Source organism: Tauraco erythrolophus, chromosome 21 (genome assembly GCF_009769465.1).
Source record: "Tauraco erythrolophus isolate bTauEry1 chromosome 21, bTauEry1.pri, whole genome shotgun sequence".
NCBI classification, from domain to species: Eukaryota; Metazoa; Chordata; class Aves; order Musophagiformes; family Musophagidae; genus Tauraco; species Tauraco erythrolophus.
In genome coordinates, this window is record NC_141485.1 from 7,398,131 (window position 1) to 7,416,032 (window position 17,902).

The 17,902-nt window shown below is 50.4% G+C and overlaps 1 protein-coding gene across 2 annotated transcripts in view; it reads left to right on the top strand.

Moving 5' to 3' along the window:
* The first annotated feature begins 9,887 nt into the window (after positions 1 to 9,887).
* The window catches only part of BAZ1B (bromodomain adjacent to zinc finger domain 1B), a 50,529-nt gene continuing 42,514 nt past the window's right edge, over positions 9,888 to 17,902 (top strand). For both annotated transcript variants that reach the window (XM_086624832.1, XM_086624833.1), the window contains exons 1-2: positions 9,888 to 10,000; positions 16,012 to 16,128. In XM_086624832.1, coding sequence (XP_086480958.1) covers positions 9,888 to 10,000; positions 16,012 to 16,128 — 230 coding nt within the window. The remainder of the gene's footprint in view (positions 10,001 to 16,011; positions 16,129 to 17,902) is intronic.

The following is a 17,902-nucleotide window of genomic DNA, read 5'->3' on the forward strand; positions in this document are numbered from 1 at the left end:
GGTTTTGGAACTGGCGCTTCCCGAGTCCCCCATGCGGCTCCCCCGGCGCCATCTTGAGCACATGGCGCCGGCCCGGGCCCGGGCAGCCGCCCGGCCGGGAGCCGGGAGCGAGGGCAGCGCCCTCCTGCTCTCTCCTCACTCCTGAGCAAATCCCTTTCCCGCCCCTTTGTCTCAACTTAAATAGGGCAATTCGCAGAGGCGCCAATTTGGCTCAACCCCCCGAGGGGGGATGGGACTCAGATCTGGTGGCACAGGGAGCAAATCCCCTCCCCTGCCACCAGAACACCCACACACACAGCAAACTATCACATTCCGCCCCTCGCCTCTGCGAATTCCCTGTTTAGGCACAACTTCACTTAAAACATTGAACAAGAACACACATTTCACAAACAATCCACCCCTAGTCCCTTCACCAAACACAACAATCAAAGTTTCCCAAGGTCCTTCTGTTTTCACCACTCTGGAGTCCATGTTTTGCCCGTTACCTCTCCCAATCACTACTCTTATCTCGAATTCCTCAGCCCCACGTTGGGCGCCAAAATTGTCGTGGTTTTTGGACTGAGGGTCGAGACAAGAACCGAGAGGGAGCACCCACCAACCATGGTCCCGGGCAAAACATGACTCAGGCTTTCTTAATAAAACAAAACAATTTATTAACAGTTACTAAAACAAAAGACAAAAGGGAACGAAACCGGTTACTTGAGAGGAGAAAAGAGAAAACAAGGCCCGATCTTAAAACAACACCTCCCCACCCCGTTTCCTTTCGTTCCTGGCTCAACCTCCCCCCCCCCCGGCGGCGCAGGGGGACAGGGAATGGGGGGGTGCAGGTCAGTTCATCCATGTTGTTACTGCCGCTCCTTTCTTAAAGGAGGAGGAGTCTTTACACCATTTTTCCCTTGCTTCGGTGGATCCCCTACTCATGAAGAAAAAAGTCCCCTAACTTTTCCAACGTGAGCCCTGCCCGCAGGATTGCAATCCTCCCCATGGATTGTACCAGTTCGGGCTTTACCAGTCTCGGCCTCTTAGGGAGCTGCTGCCACTCGCGTCAGCGTGGGTCGTCCCACGGACGCCAGATGCCTCCACGACCTCGTCGTGCATTTCCATGCCCCATTATTAACAGTACCTGGTCGCGCATCCCCTGCTCCACGACCTCTCCCGGGCTCAGGCATCTCCTTTCCGACGTGGGTTTCTCCACGGGCCACGAGTGGGTTTCTGCTCCGCCGAGTGCACCCTGGCTGCATGGGGGCCGCCTGCCATCTCCACACCGATTGCAAGGGAAACCTCAGCTCCAGCACACCTCCTCCTGCTCCATCTTGGCTGACCCGGTCGTTGTGGTTGTTTTCTCTTAGATATTAATCCTCTCTGGGGGAGCTCGGCCCGGCGGGCACCCCGGGAGCGAGGCGCTTCCCGAGCCCCCCATGCGGCTCCCCCGGCGCCATCTTGAGCACATGGCGCCGGCCCGGGCCCGGGCAGCCGCCCGGCCGGGAGCCGGGAGCGAGGGCAGCGCCCTCCTGCTCTCTCCTCGCTCCTGAGCAAAAAGCCCTTTCCCGCCCCTTTGTCCCAACTTAAATAGGGCCATTCGCAGAGGCGCCAATTTGGCTCAACCCCCCGAGGGGGGATGGGACTCAGATCTGGTGGCACAGGGAGCAAATCCCCTCCCCTGCCACCAGAACACCCCCCCACACATCAAACTATCACAGTGTTTAACTCATGCACTAAGCAGAGCACGATTCCCACCGCCAAGCAACGGGATTTTGCTCTAATGCAAAAATGAGGAGGGCGTCGCGTAGTGGAAGTCCCTGGAGAGCCAACCGGTTTGCCATGGAGGACCAGGCACATGGCCCCACGCTGGAGGCAGGGGAGACAGGCGGTTGCCCTCCCATCCCTCCCCATGGGCCCTGCCTCCAGCTCTCCTGGGGCTACCCCCTGCCCAAGCACTGGCCTTGTGCCCACCGGCCCTGCTGCCTGCACAGTGTCACTCCTCATGGCCGGACCCCTCGTGTGGACCCACAGTGCCTAAGCCTGCAGCAGGGCCATGCTTGCTCACTGCTGCCTTTAGGCCAAACACCTCCTCCCCAAATGACACGGCTCCCCAGGTGTTTATCTGCCCGCCAAAATCCCAAACCCCTCCTCTTTTCATTACATGCAGTTTTCCATCTCCCCCCACCTTCCCCTGCAGTCCGAGGCAGACACGAGCTACGGGGAACTTCAGCCCAAGCAGTTACTGTCTGACAAAACGACACATAATGAAACCAAGGAAGCACCATGAAGTCCTTTTTCACTGGCTGTGAGCTGCCTGTGCTTTGAAAATGGCTCCTATAGCACCTTACAGAAGTAATGGGAATCTCAACAGCCGTTCTTAAACTCACCACTAGGTTTATGACATTAAATCTCTTTTCTAGCAGCAGCACTGAACAAGAACAAGTGTGACCATAATAAAGCTTTAGATACCTCAGCATTAATTTTACAGCGTATATATGTGTGCAGAAATTAGGCAAAGATGCTTGCTTGGAACAGAAATCTATGGAGGCATTGGCAGCGCTCCCACAGAATCATTTAGGACATTAATCCTTGTTTGCTTGGCAAAGTAGGATGACAGCAGGAAGCCGGGTACCTTGGTGGGTCCTACCCCTGCCCGTAGCCCTGCACACCAGGCAGGGTGGGCATGGGCCTTTTTGGCAGCACCATGTCAGAATACAGGAACTGCCTGAGAAATGAGGGTCAAGGAAGGGCATTTGTTGGGATAAAGCCAGGCAGAGGATGCACCACGGGAACAGACAAGGAGGTTCTAATTGCGTGGATGAACACAGAGGTGACTGCGCTGAGACTAAGCCAAGCACTGCAGGACACTAATGTGCCTTTTCATGTAGGAAGGACAAGCCCAAATTTAGTACAAACATAGAAGCCAAGTTAAAGATACCAAGTGTAGCAATGCAGTGGAGAGAGAGAGGCTGTGCCTGGCAGTCCTACACAGACTGTCAGAGGAGCCAGTTAAATACCTGCTCTGTGACTGCATTTCTCCTATTAAGTGACCCTGTAAAGTGATTTCTTGCTGCACAACGTGGTACTTGCACAGGAAAATAACAGGAGATGAGCTTTGTGTCCCTCAACACTCACAGCCAAGTGAGGTCCTGCAGTCATCTGTACACCCCAGCTCTCTCCAGCACCTTGGAAGAAGCATCCAGGTTGCAGCTGATTTCTGATATCAGGAAAATATCTTCTCCCCTCTCTAAGCATACTGTTGGACCCATACACTGCATCATGTGGAAAGGGATGCATTTGTAGCTGCATCCATTGGTAGGCACTCATATTCTGTTAATTAACTTTATCCTTATATTACAGCATTACCACTATCTCCTGCCTATTAAACAATCATTTAAATCCTGTGGAAAATACTTCTGTACGCCAACGGACACTGTGTTCTGTGCATTAACTGGTGTGTTACAGGGATATTCAAAGCACAAACCTCTCTGTTTCCAAGATTACAAACACCTCAAACAAATAAACGCCCTGTGAAGTTAAATGCTTTTATTACTCCACCAGCAGAAATGATGTGATCCTTCTTCTACTAAAGCAATCTGGTAAATACATGATAATAATCTGGTAATTACATCTACAATCTGGTAAATATTAAGTGTGAGATCCAGACACTCTCATGTCTGCTATGGAAATGAGTGACGCTGTTGGCTTTGTCACTCAGAAGCATAAAATTGACATCTCCTGGTATCTTGGGTTACAGCTGAGGCCTGGGGACACAGCGTGAGAAAAGAGATGAGAAAACTCAATGAGGGAGTACCCACAGCAGTTTAAAACAGTAACGTATCTGATTAATCATCTTTGCATTCCTGAGAACTGGGCTATAAGTGGGCATCACTGAAGAGACCTCCATCACACCAAAAGGGGTTTTCGTTCATTCAGTGCAAAGGGAGAGTGCAAACTTTAATTAACACAATAACTGTCAAGAGCTGGGAGACCTGCAGATTAATGATGCTGGCTGCCAAACTGCAGAGCGTCAGCGCTACAAGCCAGCCCTGCCATGCTGAAGACTGGCAGAGAGCAAGAGGAGCTGGGTAAGAAACTCGCCTGCCCTCCTGGTGATGTGCTAGTGCCAGGGGAGCTCCCCACCATGTCTGCAAAAACATGCCGAAGTTCAGAAAAAGTGCCAGCCTGAGCTGCCCGGTACATGACAGATGCTGGCCATTTCCAGTGGGCTCCTCGCAGAGAGCTGCAATGTGGCGTTTGGGAGTAGGAAGGGGAATGCAGTGAGGTCTAGGGGCTGTGGGGCATCTCTCCAGGGAAGTGATCATACAAACTGCACAAACCCGCCTTTTTCCACATGCACAGTCAAGCTTTGGCTACGCAGGGTGTAGCAAAGCACAATTTCTGCCATGTAATAGCCAGTACCACCCAGCAGCAGAAAACCATCAACATGGGGATGTCACTCAGGGAGGACACCAGAACAAGCCTGCTCTGTGTCCACAGGAATGGAGAACCCGAATGTAAGTCAATGACAACCCTAAATATGTCTCTGCACATCAAGCACTGCCACCTCTCCTCACTAGCTTGCAGGTGACATAGCTGAGCTGGTGTAAAGTCATCTCTGACCAAGCAAGGAAAACCCACATCTCCCAGTAGGTGCCAGTTTCCCCAGTAAGGCACATGGATTCTTAGCACACAAAAACATGGGCCGTTTCAGGATACACCTTCACTATGGGCTTCACGAACCTCAGATGACAAATCCTGTGTGGGTGCAGAACATCTAATCTTCAACTGTCTTAACTCACAGTCATTGTCCCAAATCCCAGATTCCCTTCCCTGTCCTTCCCTGGGAGCTGGACTGTTGGGACTGCCAGTAGCCCACTTGCTGCCAAAGGACACATATTGGATGGATCTTCCTTCCCTTCTTTCTAACACAACGAGGGCACACCAAATAAAAAGCTAAAGTAAAAACATCATGATGGGCAGAGAAGTCCTCCTGGCTTAGAAGATGCAAAAACTGAAGCAGTGACTGGAGATGTAGGTCTGTCTCCATGTGCACTGTGATCTGCTCTTGGATTTCGCAGGTATTTAGAGGCACTTCTACATGAAATATGAACCTGCCTCGATGCATTGGTTCCCATGTGGCCCTCCTGTGCAGGACCAAAAAGCAAAACCTTTTGGCTTTTGTCAAGCCAAGAATGACAAACTGATGCCATTCCAATGGCACCAGTCCTTCATGCCCCCAGGCACAGCTACTTCCCACTACAGACACCCAGGTCTGCACTGAGGACAAGATGTCTTTTTCTTCATCTTCAGACTTCATGCCCTTGGTTTGCCTATGTGATCTTCTCAACTCTCATTTCCAAATCCATCTTCTTCTTGTGCCGAGCCTCTTGCCAGGACAGGCAGGCGCAGCTGCAAGAGGTCTTGAAAGAAGTGAAGTACAGCCAGGAAGCCCCTGCTGCCCTGGAGGACATTGTTATTGTCCTGCTTTTGACTGGGACAGAATTAGTCTTTGTTTTTAGCAGCTAGAAGAGCTCTGTGTTTTGGTTTTAGCCTGGGATTCGCAACGCTGCACCAAAGATTTCAGGGCTAAGGTGGCAAGGGGACAGGTGCGGCGGCAGAGTCTGCTGTTATCCAGGAATCTGCAACCTGTAAGGTGTGAACCTTTAGCTGCACCAGCTCCGTATCCCTGGGTCGATATGGCAGGATTTCCCCTGAGCACCAGGCTCCTGGCTCTGGGATCCAAAAGGTTTTCTGCCACTACAGTTGTTTTTAGAAGAGGCGGTGGAATTACTGAGGTTACGGACAGGTGGACACTCCTGATTCTCCCTGCCGTGATAACAGGAGTGAGTCTTTGTCCTAAGAGAAGAGTCAGAGATACCAACCACCATCCCAGAGGACAGTTTGAGTTTGGTATACTTGGAAAGTGCTTTGGCTAGGCATGTGGAAGGACTTCAACTGGGAAAGGACAATTCTTGATTACTATGAATCATTTCACTAAGAGAAATTTTGAAAGAAATGAATGTTTTGTTAAATAACTCAAATATGGAAAAAGAACAACAGCATGCTCTGCTCGTACCTTGGCTTCACCATTGTCAAGAGGCTGAGGAAGGTCGCTTTGCAGAGTGCAGAAAAAATACAGGAGAGCTGTCAGTGTGATTTCATATTGGAATAAATGCAATTTCAAAGCTTTCGGCAGTGCGTGAGGAGCTAAACACCTGCTAAGCATACCCTGCAGAGTACACACAGGAAACAGTCTATCCGTCTATCTTCCTTTCGCCTGAGGAAGTGAGGAAATGGCACTGCAGGGATCAGGAGAAGCACAACTGTCCTAGTCTTACAGCAACAGTAAGCAGGAACGCTCTTTGCAATGCAGCGAGACAGCTGGGTGCATGTTTGCACCCAGGGGGCTGCCAAAAACATGTCACAGGCTCTTCGAGCCGTGATACTATCTACCTATACAAGGGGGTTGTACCTTCTTTGAGGGGTATCTCTTCCTTGAATCCTGCATAGATGCATCCTCCGCTTTAGGCATACTGTACAGATGCGCACAAGGAGGCATTGACTTTGAAAACGAGGGGACATTTGGCTTGATAGAATGAATGGCTTAGGAATGTTGCTTAGGAATGTCTGGATTGCTCTCAGAGGGGGAATAGCCCCAGAATAAACTTTACTGTTTGAGCTGAGGGGCTGAGCACAGGTACACACACACTCAGGAGGCGTGTTTGTGAGTCAGCAGGGCACGGCCCTTCAGCACACTGGGTTTCCTTTCCTGCTTGAAAGCGTGTGTTGCAGGGCACAGTCACTTGTTCGGCACAGAGGAAGGAGCTCAGCCTCCAGCAGAAGGTGCTCTGGAAGTCTGCAGTGGGGTTAGTCGAGGCTCCCGGCTAGCCTACAGAGGGAAATGCCTGGAGTAGATACATGTATTTATCAGATGTTTTCTGCAAGCTGGAGCATGAAGTGTTGGAGATAAACATTCACTTACTGAAACACTGGCTGAGATGGAAACCAGCTTTCGATAGGAAACCAGGCTTTGCCGGCCGAGAGCAGCAGTCACCAGCACTCACACTCCCAGGGGCCTTGCAGGGTCACTACCAAGCAAAACAGGACCACCAGGACCAAAGCCAATCCTAGAGCAGCAGCTGTGCAGAAACACCTTCCTAAATCTCTTCAGGACAACAACCTCCCCAGCCTGCATGCTGCTGGAGTGAGATCACGTAGGAGCTCTGGCTCAGCATGTCAGATAAAATGAATAGGTAAGGAGGCCGACATTTTAAAACCAGTGTGAACTGCACCTCTCCGCCAGCACAGATGCACTGGCGAGAAGACATGCTCTGTGCATACCTGATATACAACCTCCACTGTGGCCAAGTGATCGACCCCCTTTACATCTGAAGAGAGAGCATCTGCTCACGGCTGAGCAATGCGTTTGCCCTGCGTGAGTCACATCTGCTCCTGAAGAAAGAACTCATCTTGCTAGTAACCTGGTTGGAAATGAAGAGAGCCACTTCAGAAGCAAAAATCATGCAAGGTAGCAATGCCCCTGTTGGCCTGAAAGCCAGGGACATAGAGTCTTTCCCTGGGTCACTCAGGATAAGTGGAAAAGAAGGAGCTCTTTTTAGGTCTCGGGATTCACTTGTTTTCCCCTGTGTTCAGCTTCAGGTTTTTTTAAGCAATTGGCAGCGTTAAGAGGCAGGTGCTTTGTCCCCAGAGAAATCCCTGAGGGCTGTCAGGCTTCTCTCCAGATCACCTCAAAGGCTGATTCCATCTCACGCTCTGCACTGCGCTGCCCTCAAGCAGGATGTTTCCATCTGCCCCTGTTGTAGAGTCCAGGAGTGAGAGTTGGGGCTGTTCAGCCTGGAGAAGAGAAGGCTCCGGGGTGATCTTATTGCAGCCTTCCAGTACGTAAAGGGGCTACAAGAAAGCTGGAGAGGGGCTTTTTACAAGGGCATGTAGTGATAGGGACAAGGGGCAATGGCTTTAAACTGAAAGAAGGGAGATTTAGATTGGATATAAGGAAGAAATTCTTCCCTCTAAGAGTGGTGAGGCACTGGAACAGGTTGCCCAGAGAAGCTGTAGCTGCCCCATCCCTGGAAGTGTTCAAGGCCAGGTTCGATGAGGCTTTGAGCAACCTGGTATGGTGGAGGGTTCCCCTGCCCATGGCAGGGGGGTTGGAACTAGATGGTCTTTGAGGTCCCTTCCAAAAAAAGTTAACTTCTCCTATGTCGACATTTGATGTATTTAGCTTTTTCAGTGAAGATTGCTACTGGAAGGATGTAACATTTTTACTCCAGGTTGTACAAAGGCTGTACCTAACTTTACTGGTAGTTGGGGAGTTGAGTTTATCCCTCACAGCTCTAGTTTGCCAAGGCTGCTGCTTTTCATCCTGAAGCAGCCACAGCAGGGCTGTACAAAACAGACCTATTCCTCAGTGCCACGAAGCAGCAGCTACCCAGGATCACTAGACTTCTTTAATACGATACATTTCCAGGGAAATCTGCTTCCCGCATCTCTGAAGAAGTTAGAGGGACCATTGCTGTGCTTGTGTTTTTGCTGTGTCTTTTGGCAGGCAGTGCCTGAGCTGCTGCCTCTTTGATCTCTAGTACACACTGATAGCACAAAGCTGATGCGTACACTGTTTCTTATGAAAAAAAAAAAAAAGAAAATCACAAAAAAAAAACCAAAACCACAACTCTCAACTTCTTGTCTCTCCTCCTTTCTCAGGAAGGGAAACCACGGGGTGCCCGGGCCTCCCCTCCCACTGCACCCAGAGCCCCAGTGCCCGCGTGCACAGCGTCTGCCGGCCCCTCACCAAAACCACAACTCTCAACTTCTTGTCTCTCCTCCTTTCTCAGGAAGGGAAACCACGGGGTGCCCGGGCCTCCCCTCCCACTGCACCCAGAGCCCCAGTGCCCGCGTGCACAGCGTCTGCCGGCCCCTCGGGGCTACGAGGTGTCACGAACCGCCCCCCCGTCAGCTTCTCCGAGCACGGGAAGCCGCCCCCGGCCCGAAACCGCCTCCGCGAGGCCGCGCCCGGGAGCCGAGCCGGCTGGCAGGGCGCCGCTGTGTGCCGGGGCCGCTCGGGCGAGCCCTGGCAGTCGCACAACGCCGGCCACAAGAACGGGCCGGGCCGGCGGCACCGGCCGCACCGTCCCAAGGCCGCGGGCCGGGTTAGGAGGAGCCCGCGGCCTGGCCCGGCCGGCCAGAGCCACCGCTTCTCCTCGCCAGGGAGCGGAAGGCCGCGGCCCGCCGGAGCGAGCCCAGAGCTGAGGGAACGCTGAGGCGGGGCTGCGCTGGAGCCCGGGACGGGCCGGCCCGCGGAGCGACGGCCGCCGCGCACACACCGAGCGCCCACAATGCGCCGCGCGCGCTGGCCCCTTTAAGAGGCGGCGGGCGGCACGAGCCGCCGCGGAGGACAAAGCCCGGCGCGCGGCCCCGCCGCAGTACCCGGATGTTGGGGGGGGGGGGGGGGGGGGGAGCGGGAGAGCGGGCGCGCCCTGATTGGCCGCCGCCAGGAGGGGGGCGGGCGGATAACGGGGCCACAAAATGGAGTCGCGCTCTCTGCCACTTACATAACGCGACCTCTCACCTCGCGCGCGGTGCGAGTCAGCTTGGCGCGCCGGTGGGCGGGGCGAGGCGGCGAGATTGGCGGGCCACTCAGCCAATCCAGAGCGGGAAGCGCTGGCGGCCTACCAGTAGGCTCCCGGGGCCTTGGCGGTAGGGGCGGGCCCTGTGGGGCGGGAGGCAGGTTCGGGTGCGCGCGGCGAGGCTCGGCCCGCCGCCCGCCCGGGAGGGGGAGGGGAATCTCCCGCCATTTTTCAATCCTCCCGCCCAGGTCCCGCCACCGCCGCCGGGGTCGTCGCGCGGATCCGCCGGCTCTGGCCGAGACCCCGCCTCGTCTCGCCATGGCGCCGCTCCTGGGCCGCAAGCCCTTCCCGCTGGCCAAGCCGCTGCCGCCGGGGGAGCCGGGAGAGCGGTTCGTCATCCCCCACACGCAGGAGGCCTTCCGCACCCGCGAGTATCCGCTCGGCCTAGGGGCGCGGGGGAGCGGGGACGGGCCGGCAGGGAGGGCTCCGGCGCCGCCGCTGTCAACCGCCGCGGCGGCCGCCTCAGGGTAGAGCGGGCCCGCCGCTACCGGGCGCAGAACCGGCCTCCGCGGCGGCCCCGGCCCTCCCGGGGGGCGGCCCAGCGCGGGAGGGGATGGCAGGGCAGAACAAAGCGGCAGCGGGGCAGGCGGGCGGGGAGCGGGGCCCTTCGGCTGCTGCGTCGCCGGGTAGGGCCCGGCCGGCGGCGGTTCCTCTGCCCGGCCCGCGCTGCCCCCGGACTCGGCCGTGGCGCCGGAGGGCGGTCGTTCCCTGACAAGTCTGTGCCTCGGCTTAAAACGCGGTTCCGGGCGGACGGAAGGCGAGGCAGGGGGAGCAGGGACAGCAGCTCCGCGGGGCTGAAGCGGTCCGAGGCAGCGCGGCCGTGGAAAGAATGGGACGGGTGAAGGCTGCCGGGAACCGGGAACTGGCTGCGTGTTCAACGGGTACCGGTGGACAGGGCTTTATTAACGCAATTAGCGCCGCGGTGGTTCTCGAGGGGGTTTACGGTACGAATTTGGGATGTGTATCTCGTGGGTGAGGGGGCGGCGTTGAAACTAGAGACTCCCACAAGAAGGAGAATGAAACAGTGACAGAAGCAGCTCGTCTGTGAACAACTCAGGTGTGCAGTCTGAATGTGAGTATCTTCTCTGCTGCTTTTGCATGAAAAACCAGTTTATTTTACGATTCCGCAAGAGTCAGTGTGCGACGCTTCTTGAGCGGCAGGAAGTGGACGTGGGCATGGCAGGTAACGGCCGCAGACGATGTGCAGCCACGAAGGCAGAGTTACTGTGCAGGTTCTGCATAGGGCTGGAGGGGCAGGACTTGTGCGCTGTAACCTGCAAACTGCTGCTTCAGGAGGCTGGGTTGTTGTTTGTGTTATAAGGATGAAAATTTGAGCAGTTGAGGACTGAAGGAAGGGCTGGAAGTGAGGCAGGAGTGTGTGAATATAGGAACATACCTTGGAGATCTTGGCAGTGTAAGAAGAAGACAAAGAGACTCCAGAACTTATACGGACCCCTGTATTGGAGAGTATCTTGTTACTTCAGTATGAAGAACAGCCAGTGAAAGCCCCTAGGAAGGATTAGGTAGCTTTTGAAGAGGAAGTGCATATCTGAGCACAGATAGGCATTGCTAATGCATTCAGACCAATAAAATGAGATTGGATAAAGTGTTAGATACTTGCTTTTTAACAGTATTTTAAATTAAAGCGTTCAGTCTGTGACTCAAACATGCTGTTGTGCTGTGTGCAAAGTAGCTCAGTCATCCATGTTTAGCTCACATCCATGTGAGTAGATGAAGGGCTTGCTTCTCCGGCCACTTGGATGGTGTTAACATCAAGGCAAAAAAGGGGCAGTTTCTCATCCTCAGAGGGCATAGTGTTAGCTGCAGGGTCAGAAGATGAAACCAGTGCAAGCACTGGGGTTCTAGAGGGATGCTCTTCTCTTGGAGAAAGTACTGCATGGGATGCCGTGGGAGGCAGCCAGCCTAGCATGTTCTAGAAAGTTCATCTTGGCACATAGACGTCATGAAGCTAAAAAGAGAAACTAAATAATGTTGGGTTTCTATCTTGCTTTGTTCACAGTGTATAATATAAGCTAGGCAAAAAGTGGAACGGAAAATTGCAAATGGGTCAGTAAGTTGAAGGGAGATATTACCTAAGGAAGACTTGGCGGGGTTTTTTTTGGTCACTTCTGTTTATCCTAGATAGTGCAGAGGAATGACTTTTGTGGATGGAAACGGCCTGCAGAGGAGGCGTGTCAAGCAGTACCGGAGTCTTCACCCAGAGCAGCGCTCGGTGGTGTTTAAGCCAAGGCCTGGCAGAATATGGTCTCCTGAACTCTTTCCACTTTGAAAAACTATTGATCAGCTCTTCCCCTAAAGGGTTCTTATACTGCACAGCTGCGAATGAGGTATTTGAAAGACATAAAAAGTTCTTAAGACTTTTTTTGTTGTTTTTAGGATTTGCAGCTGTAGATTGGGTTGAACAAAAAATGGAGGTTGGGATATTGTATATGGGGAGAGGTGTCTGCCCCATGGGCATCCGTTAAGAAAGTGTGTAGCAGCAGGGAAGACATGGATAGGCTGGTCATCAGAGCTCTAGTGTTTACTTGGGTCTGATGTTTATTTGTGGCATTATGTGGCTTCCTTTGACTGCCAGATCCCCCAAAAACCTTTTAAGAGAAGCCCTGCTGTGTAGAGTCTGTTGTGTCCCAGCAAAACCTTGGGCTTCTGGTCCCTGACTCGGAGTGAACCTTGCTAATTGTTTGGGTGTGAGGGTAGGCGGATAGCTGGGCAGTCAGAAATAGACTTGTCCTTGCAGGAGCTCTGTAGGATCCGCTCTTAGATGTGTGGTGTCATGCAGACACTTCACATGTGGTACAGTCTTGTCTGGTTTATGTCACTGCGCACCTGGGGTGAAAGGGAAGGGTCTGCGGCACATGTACTGAGTGTTTGATGTCTACCAAACACTGAATTTGTTCCCTGGTGAGCAGGTCATCTCCTCTGTTAGCGCATGGGACCACTGCAGTGTGTGTTCTGCTATACTGGCTGTGGTTTGGAAAACCACGCTGTCAGCTCAAGAGAGATGCTTGGTTCAGAGAGCTAACCAACCTGGACTGGTGAGAAGGGACTATTCCAGCCAAAGCTTTCCTTCAGTCATCAGTGTACAGTTTTGGGAAGCTATGTTGCTTTCCTCCCCAGGTAAGAGCTTTCTCTTTGTCTTTAGTTAGTGTTTTTGTGTGGTATGCAGCACAGAGAGCCTGAGGAATCGGGCTGTGTTTGGCAGGCGGGTTAAAGGTTGTCGCTCACATCTTCACCTGTGATATCAGCCAGTTAAACTCTGGCTGAAAGATGGGAGCACCAAAGCACGGTCCTGTCACACTCTGCAGTTCTAGGAAAACTTTGCCACCCACCCGGGGAGTAGTGTCTTATAAATATACCCACCTTCCTGTAAGTCTGCCTTCTTAGCGAGTGAAAACAATTAAGATACTCTAAAGCTATTTTAGAATTGATAGTCATTTCTGGGAGAGCATTAATAACCCAGGAAAAAGTGAACTGGTTAATAGTAATTTTGTGCAGTGGTTAACTTGTTTACTTTTAAATGTTTTTCTTAAAAAAGATCCCTTGTTTTTAGTATAACTTTGTTTTCTGCCATTCAGCATCAAGTGATCTTCAGTGTGCAGCAAGCAGATGTGATAACTGTTGCACACTGGGTAGTCAGCTGTTTGATTTGTGTTATTCATGTCTTTTTGAGGAATGTTCACAAGTAGCTGATGTCCAGGGTTTTTTATTTATTATTGTTTTGAGAATTTGTGGCAATGGCAGCTCCAGCCGTGTGGAGAGATGGGTTGGTTATGGCATACCAGTAAGTCCTCACTTGTAGTCCTGAATCCGACCTGCTGAGCACTCTAAAATTTCTTGGGTTTGCTTCCAGTCTGAGTGGAAAGGACAAATAGCGTATGTGTAGTGGAAAGTTTGAGCTGTAGTAGACTTTGCAAAAACATCCTCCTGAGTTTTGGCTTTGTGCTGGCCCCAGGACTTCAAAGCAGAACCTGGCTTGGGAGCTTGCGGCAGAGCACAAAGGCAGAGTGGGCACGAGTCTCAAGTGCTGGTTAAGGAATGTGTCCGGGGTCAGTGTTAGATGAGCTGACCAGCTGAAGGTGGAATTAAATTGCATTTGAGTGGCAGAGCTGAGCTGGACCGGGAAATTGCTTTACCTGCTACTTTTAAATTCAGTGTTGGTCTGAAAAATATGGGTCCTGATGTGGTGGGATTAAGCCTCTTCTCTTAGGTGTGTACAAGGAGAGGGAGATTCTTAGGGAACTTCCTCATCGATCTTCCTGTCAATATGGGAAATGATGTTAGGAAAAAAAATGTATCTTTCAGTTATTTTTCAACTGGAGATTAGGGTTTATTTGCTTCTCTTGCTAGAAGGAAAAGAATCTCCTCGCAAGTCTAGAGAGAAGAAAGTTGATAAATGTAGGAGGGAAGTAGACCATAAAATTATTTCCCAGCCGTATGTCAAATACTTTATAGTTAGACTGCTGAAGGTTTCTTAAGGTGAAGTCCTGAACCCTTAAGAAGTGTGTCTTTCCTTTTAGCGCTGGTGTTATGTCAGCTGCAAGTCCTTCCTGTCTAGATGGTGTCCATGGATGCGCAGAAGGAAAGCCTAGGGGAGAGTGAATTGGAGTTGCTGAATGAAGCTGGAGACCGCTGTTGCTTGTGTGTTTGGGCTCCTGTCTACTGTGAGGACTGAATTTGCTTTTAACTCTTCCTTTTTGGGGAAAGGCATAGGAAGGAATAGTAGTATGGTTGTGATTTAGTCATTATTGAAGTGATTAATTACTGTAACTACAAGGAAGACTCCTGGTTTCTTGTTTGATTCCCCCTCCCCGTCAGTATCACTGCAAAAATTTGTTAAATTCACGCTTCTGGTCTGGTTGGTGATGCTGTGCAGATATGTTTCTCTGTAAACTGTGGTTACTCCTTGCTGCTGCCCCACTGGAGCAATGGCCCATCCTGGCCCTGCCCTGTAGCACCTCTCATTTCTGTGGAAACTTAAGCATCTTTGAAACCTCAGGGAGGGATAAGAATTGGGCAGAGGGCTCAAAACTTGGGGGAATGACTTGTCAGATCACTGTTCAGCTGCTGAAGAGCAGGAGACTCGGCAAGCTGGGAAACTACAGGATTTCTCCTTGGTTTTAAGCAAAAGTTACACTACAGTTTTCTTGAAAGACGAAGCATGTGCAGGATACGATGAGCGATTCGCTGTGGCTGGTGGCTCTGCTGTCACAGGAGTGTGGAGCAATCTGCTCGTTCCCACAGAGACTCTCATAATTAGCACTTGTGCTGCAGCAGGCTGAGCTGCTGTAGTTAGAAGCATGCTTTGTACTCTGTGCTTGCTGTTCTGCTGGAGAGCACGCTGAAGGAGAAGGGAAAGATGCTTTTCTTGCCTCTGTTATAATTTTTCCACTTAAATTACCATTGGTAAGCATATGGAAGCTTCAGCAGGCTGCCACAGGGTAAATTGGTGTGGATTTACACTGTGCTAGCTTTTCTGGTCATTGTGCCTGTGCGTGTTCTGTCCATAGAAAGTGTGAAGTAGCTTATATCTGTTTACACCGACAGTTAATTACCACTTGGATGGAACGGGTAGAGCGTAGCCAGAGATGCTTACAACAGAGTAGCTAATGCTGTGATTCCTAATGCTGTCTGCACCACAGTGACCTACCTGCACACCCATTAATCCTAACAGCCAGAACAACTTAACCTTGAGGCTGGTTGCGATACAGGAAGCAGGTGATGTAGTTGGTGAGAAAAATCCTCATGTTGCACTGACACAGGAGGCTGCTCTTGTCAGAAACCCAAGGAAAGGTGTCCTTTCTAGTGATTTCAGTTCTGAAGCTTTGGAGTTTTTTTCCTCAGAAGATTGGGGCTACTGGGTAGACTGGTGATTTGCATCTGGAGTTTCTAACACCACGCTAAGGCATTAGTAGTAGCAGTTGCTCAGAGTTGTTGTCGGGCGTTTAGAGGCAGTCCATGCCATCCATGTCTCCTGCACATGCCTGTGATATTGTTTGTGCTGTTTTCCAATGAATTGATATGGAAAAGCTGAAAAGTAACTTAGCGATGCCACGACATGTTCAGCCATAGGTATTCCCCTTGTGCAGTTCAGCTGAACTGACAGTGGAGTTGCACCTTCTGTCTGCCAATGCCGAACAGGACTGGCATTTCAGCAGCAGAAAGCTCCAGTGCATCCTGGTCTGAAAAGCTATGAGATTTAACGTGGCATCCCCATGGTAGACACAGGGTGAAACTGTACTGTGGCGATCCTCAGCCTTTATGCATTCCAGTAGTAAGGGTTTAATTGGATTTGATTCTTATGCTACTGTGATTATGCTCTCCACTGCATAAATCCCGTTTTCCTGAGCTGCCGCTTCTACAGAGAGTACGAAGCCCGTTTAGAGAGGTACAGCGAACGAATATGGACGTGCAAAAGCACAGGAAGCAGCCAGCTGACGCACAAAGAGGCCTGGGAGGAGGAGCAGGAAGTTGCTGAGCTGTAAGTACCAGTGAAGAAATTGCTATGTCCATCTTTAGGCGTTGGGGCAGAAGGGCGGACTTGGGAATGATATGCAATCGCTAGTTTATGAGGTGAGGTAAGTAGGTTTTTCCTGGCTCTAAGTAGATCTGGGGATTCTGGAGTTGAAAGCAATTTAAGTCCAAATTTGATGCCATCACTAATGCGGTTGAGCAATGTACTTGTTTAGTGCTGTATTTTGATATTACTTGAACTAAAATAGTTCAGCATATGGTTCTTGGCATATTTTAAAGCTGCTAGAGTAATGGGAATAAATCTTGAAGGAGCTAAAGTAAAAGTACAGTAGAAAGAGGCCGTTAAAGTGTTTGACATCATCATCGAGGTCCACAGCTGTGACTTTTTTGTTTGGTTTTTTTTTTTTTTTCCAGATCTACTTTGGAATCAGTTGTTGTACTAAATTAAAAAAAAAATATTTTTGAGTGAGATTTTGAGGATTTGCTCTACTTGAAACAATAAAAACCAAAGGGAAACAAGCAGAAGTTGTTGTTCTGTTCAGACCACCAGTGCTGCTCCGGGCTGCCATGTCCTTGGTCGCCTCATTTAGCACACTGCGCAGACCTCAGGTCCTTGGTTGAGATCCAGCGTGACCCTTGCCATAGAAGTGAATTTTCTGTAAAGGTGCAAATCCTTGGCTCAACCAACATCTATCATTTACTTTGTGATTACCAAATTGTGGAAATTATGCCAAACAAATGGCATGTTTTTCTGTTCTGTGAACTGATGACTCAGACTTCTGGGACTTTTTTTTCTTGGATTTAAACTGGGGAGATTGTCAGCAGTGCTACCTAAGAGGTGAAATTTTCTGCTGCCTCTCTTCCATGAAGAATCCACGTTACTGATTCACTGGCAAAAGAGTTAGTAGCCTTACCCTAAGGAGGAATTCCCTATGTTTGAGTTTAATCACATCCTTAAAGGCAACAAACACAATATCTATTTGTTAATAGTCCTAATTTCTATAAAGATTGAAGTACTACTGGCTTCAGTCCTTCCTCCCTACTGCTCCTGTTGGTGAGGAGGGTGCAGAGCCGACTCCATAAACTTGTAATCCTGAGTCAAAAAAGCAGTAGTCTAGTGTTGCTTTCTTTTGGATAGCAATGTTGGTTTGGTTGTTCACTTCTGAAAGCATTAAGAAATGTAAATGAAATCTAAATGGAAAATTTCTCAATATCAGATTTAGTTATGGACTCTCTAAACATGGGGGAAAAAAAAGACTCTGTGAAATGAGATTTTGGTCTTGTCTCTTTGAAACAGGATTAAAAGCTTCCCAGGCAGTCTGCTGGCTGCTTTAATACCTGACACTAGTTTGAATAAAAAAAGTTCATTGAGACAGTTTGCTAAAGGGATAAATTTGTTCATGGCAGTTGCAGAACAGCAAATATGGCTGAGGATTGTCAGCAGTGGAACCCTGAGTCTGGGAAGCTTAAAAGGGTTTTGGAAAAATGGAGTGTTTTGTTCCTCCTTACAGTAACTTGAAATGGACTTAACTTTTTAGCCAGAAAGCTTTATGCAATTTATTTCTTAGTGCTCCTGTCAGCTAACTGACCTGATCTTTTAGAGAGGAAATCGGTCAAGTAAACTTGTAACAGTCCTTTCTCTTTTTTGAATGACAAAGTTTGAAGATCTTGACATGGCGAAACACACAAAATATTTTTCTCTGGAAAAATAATTTGATTGTGTAAGCCTGCCTCTATCTTCTTTACTGTGTTAGCAGTCTGTAACCCCAGAGATTGGGAAG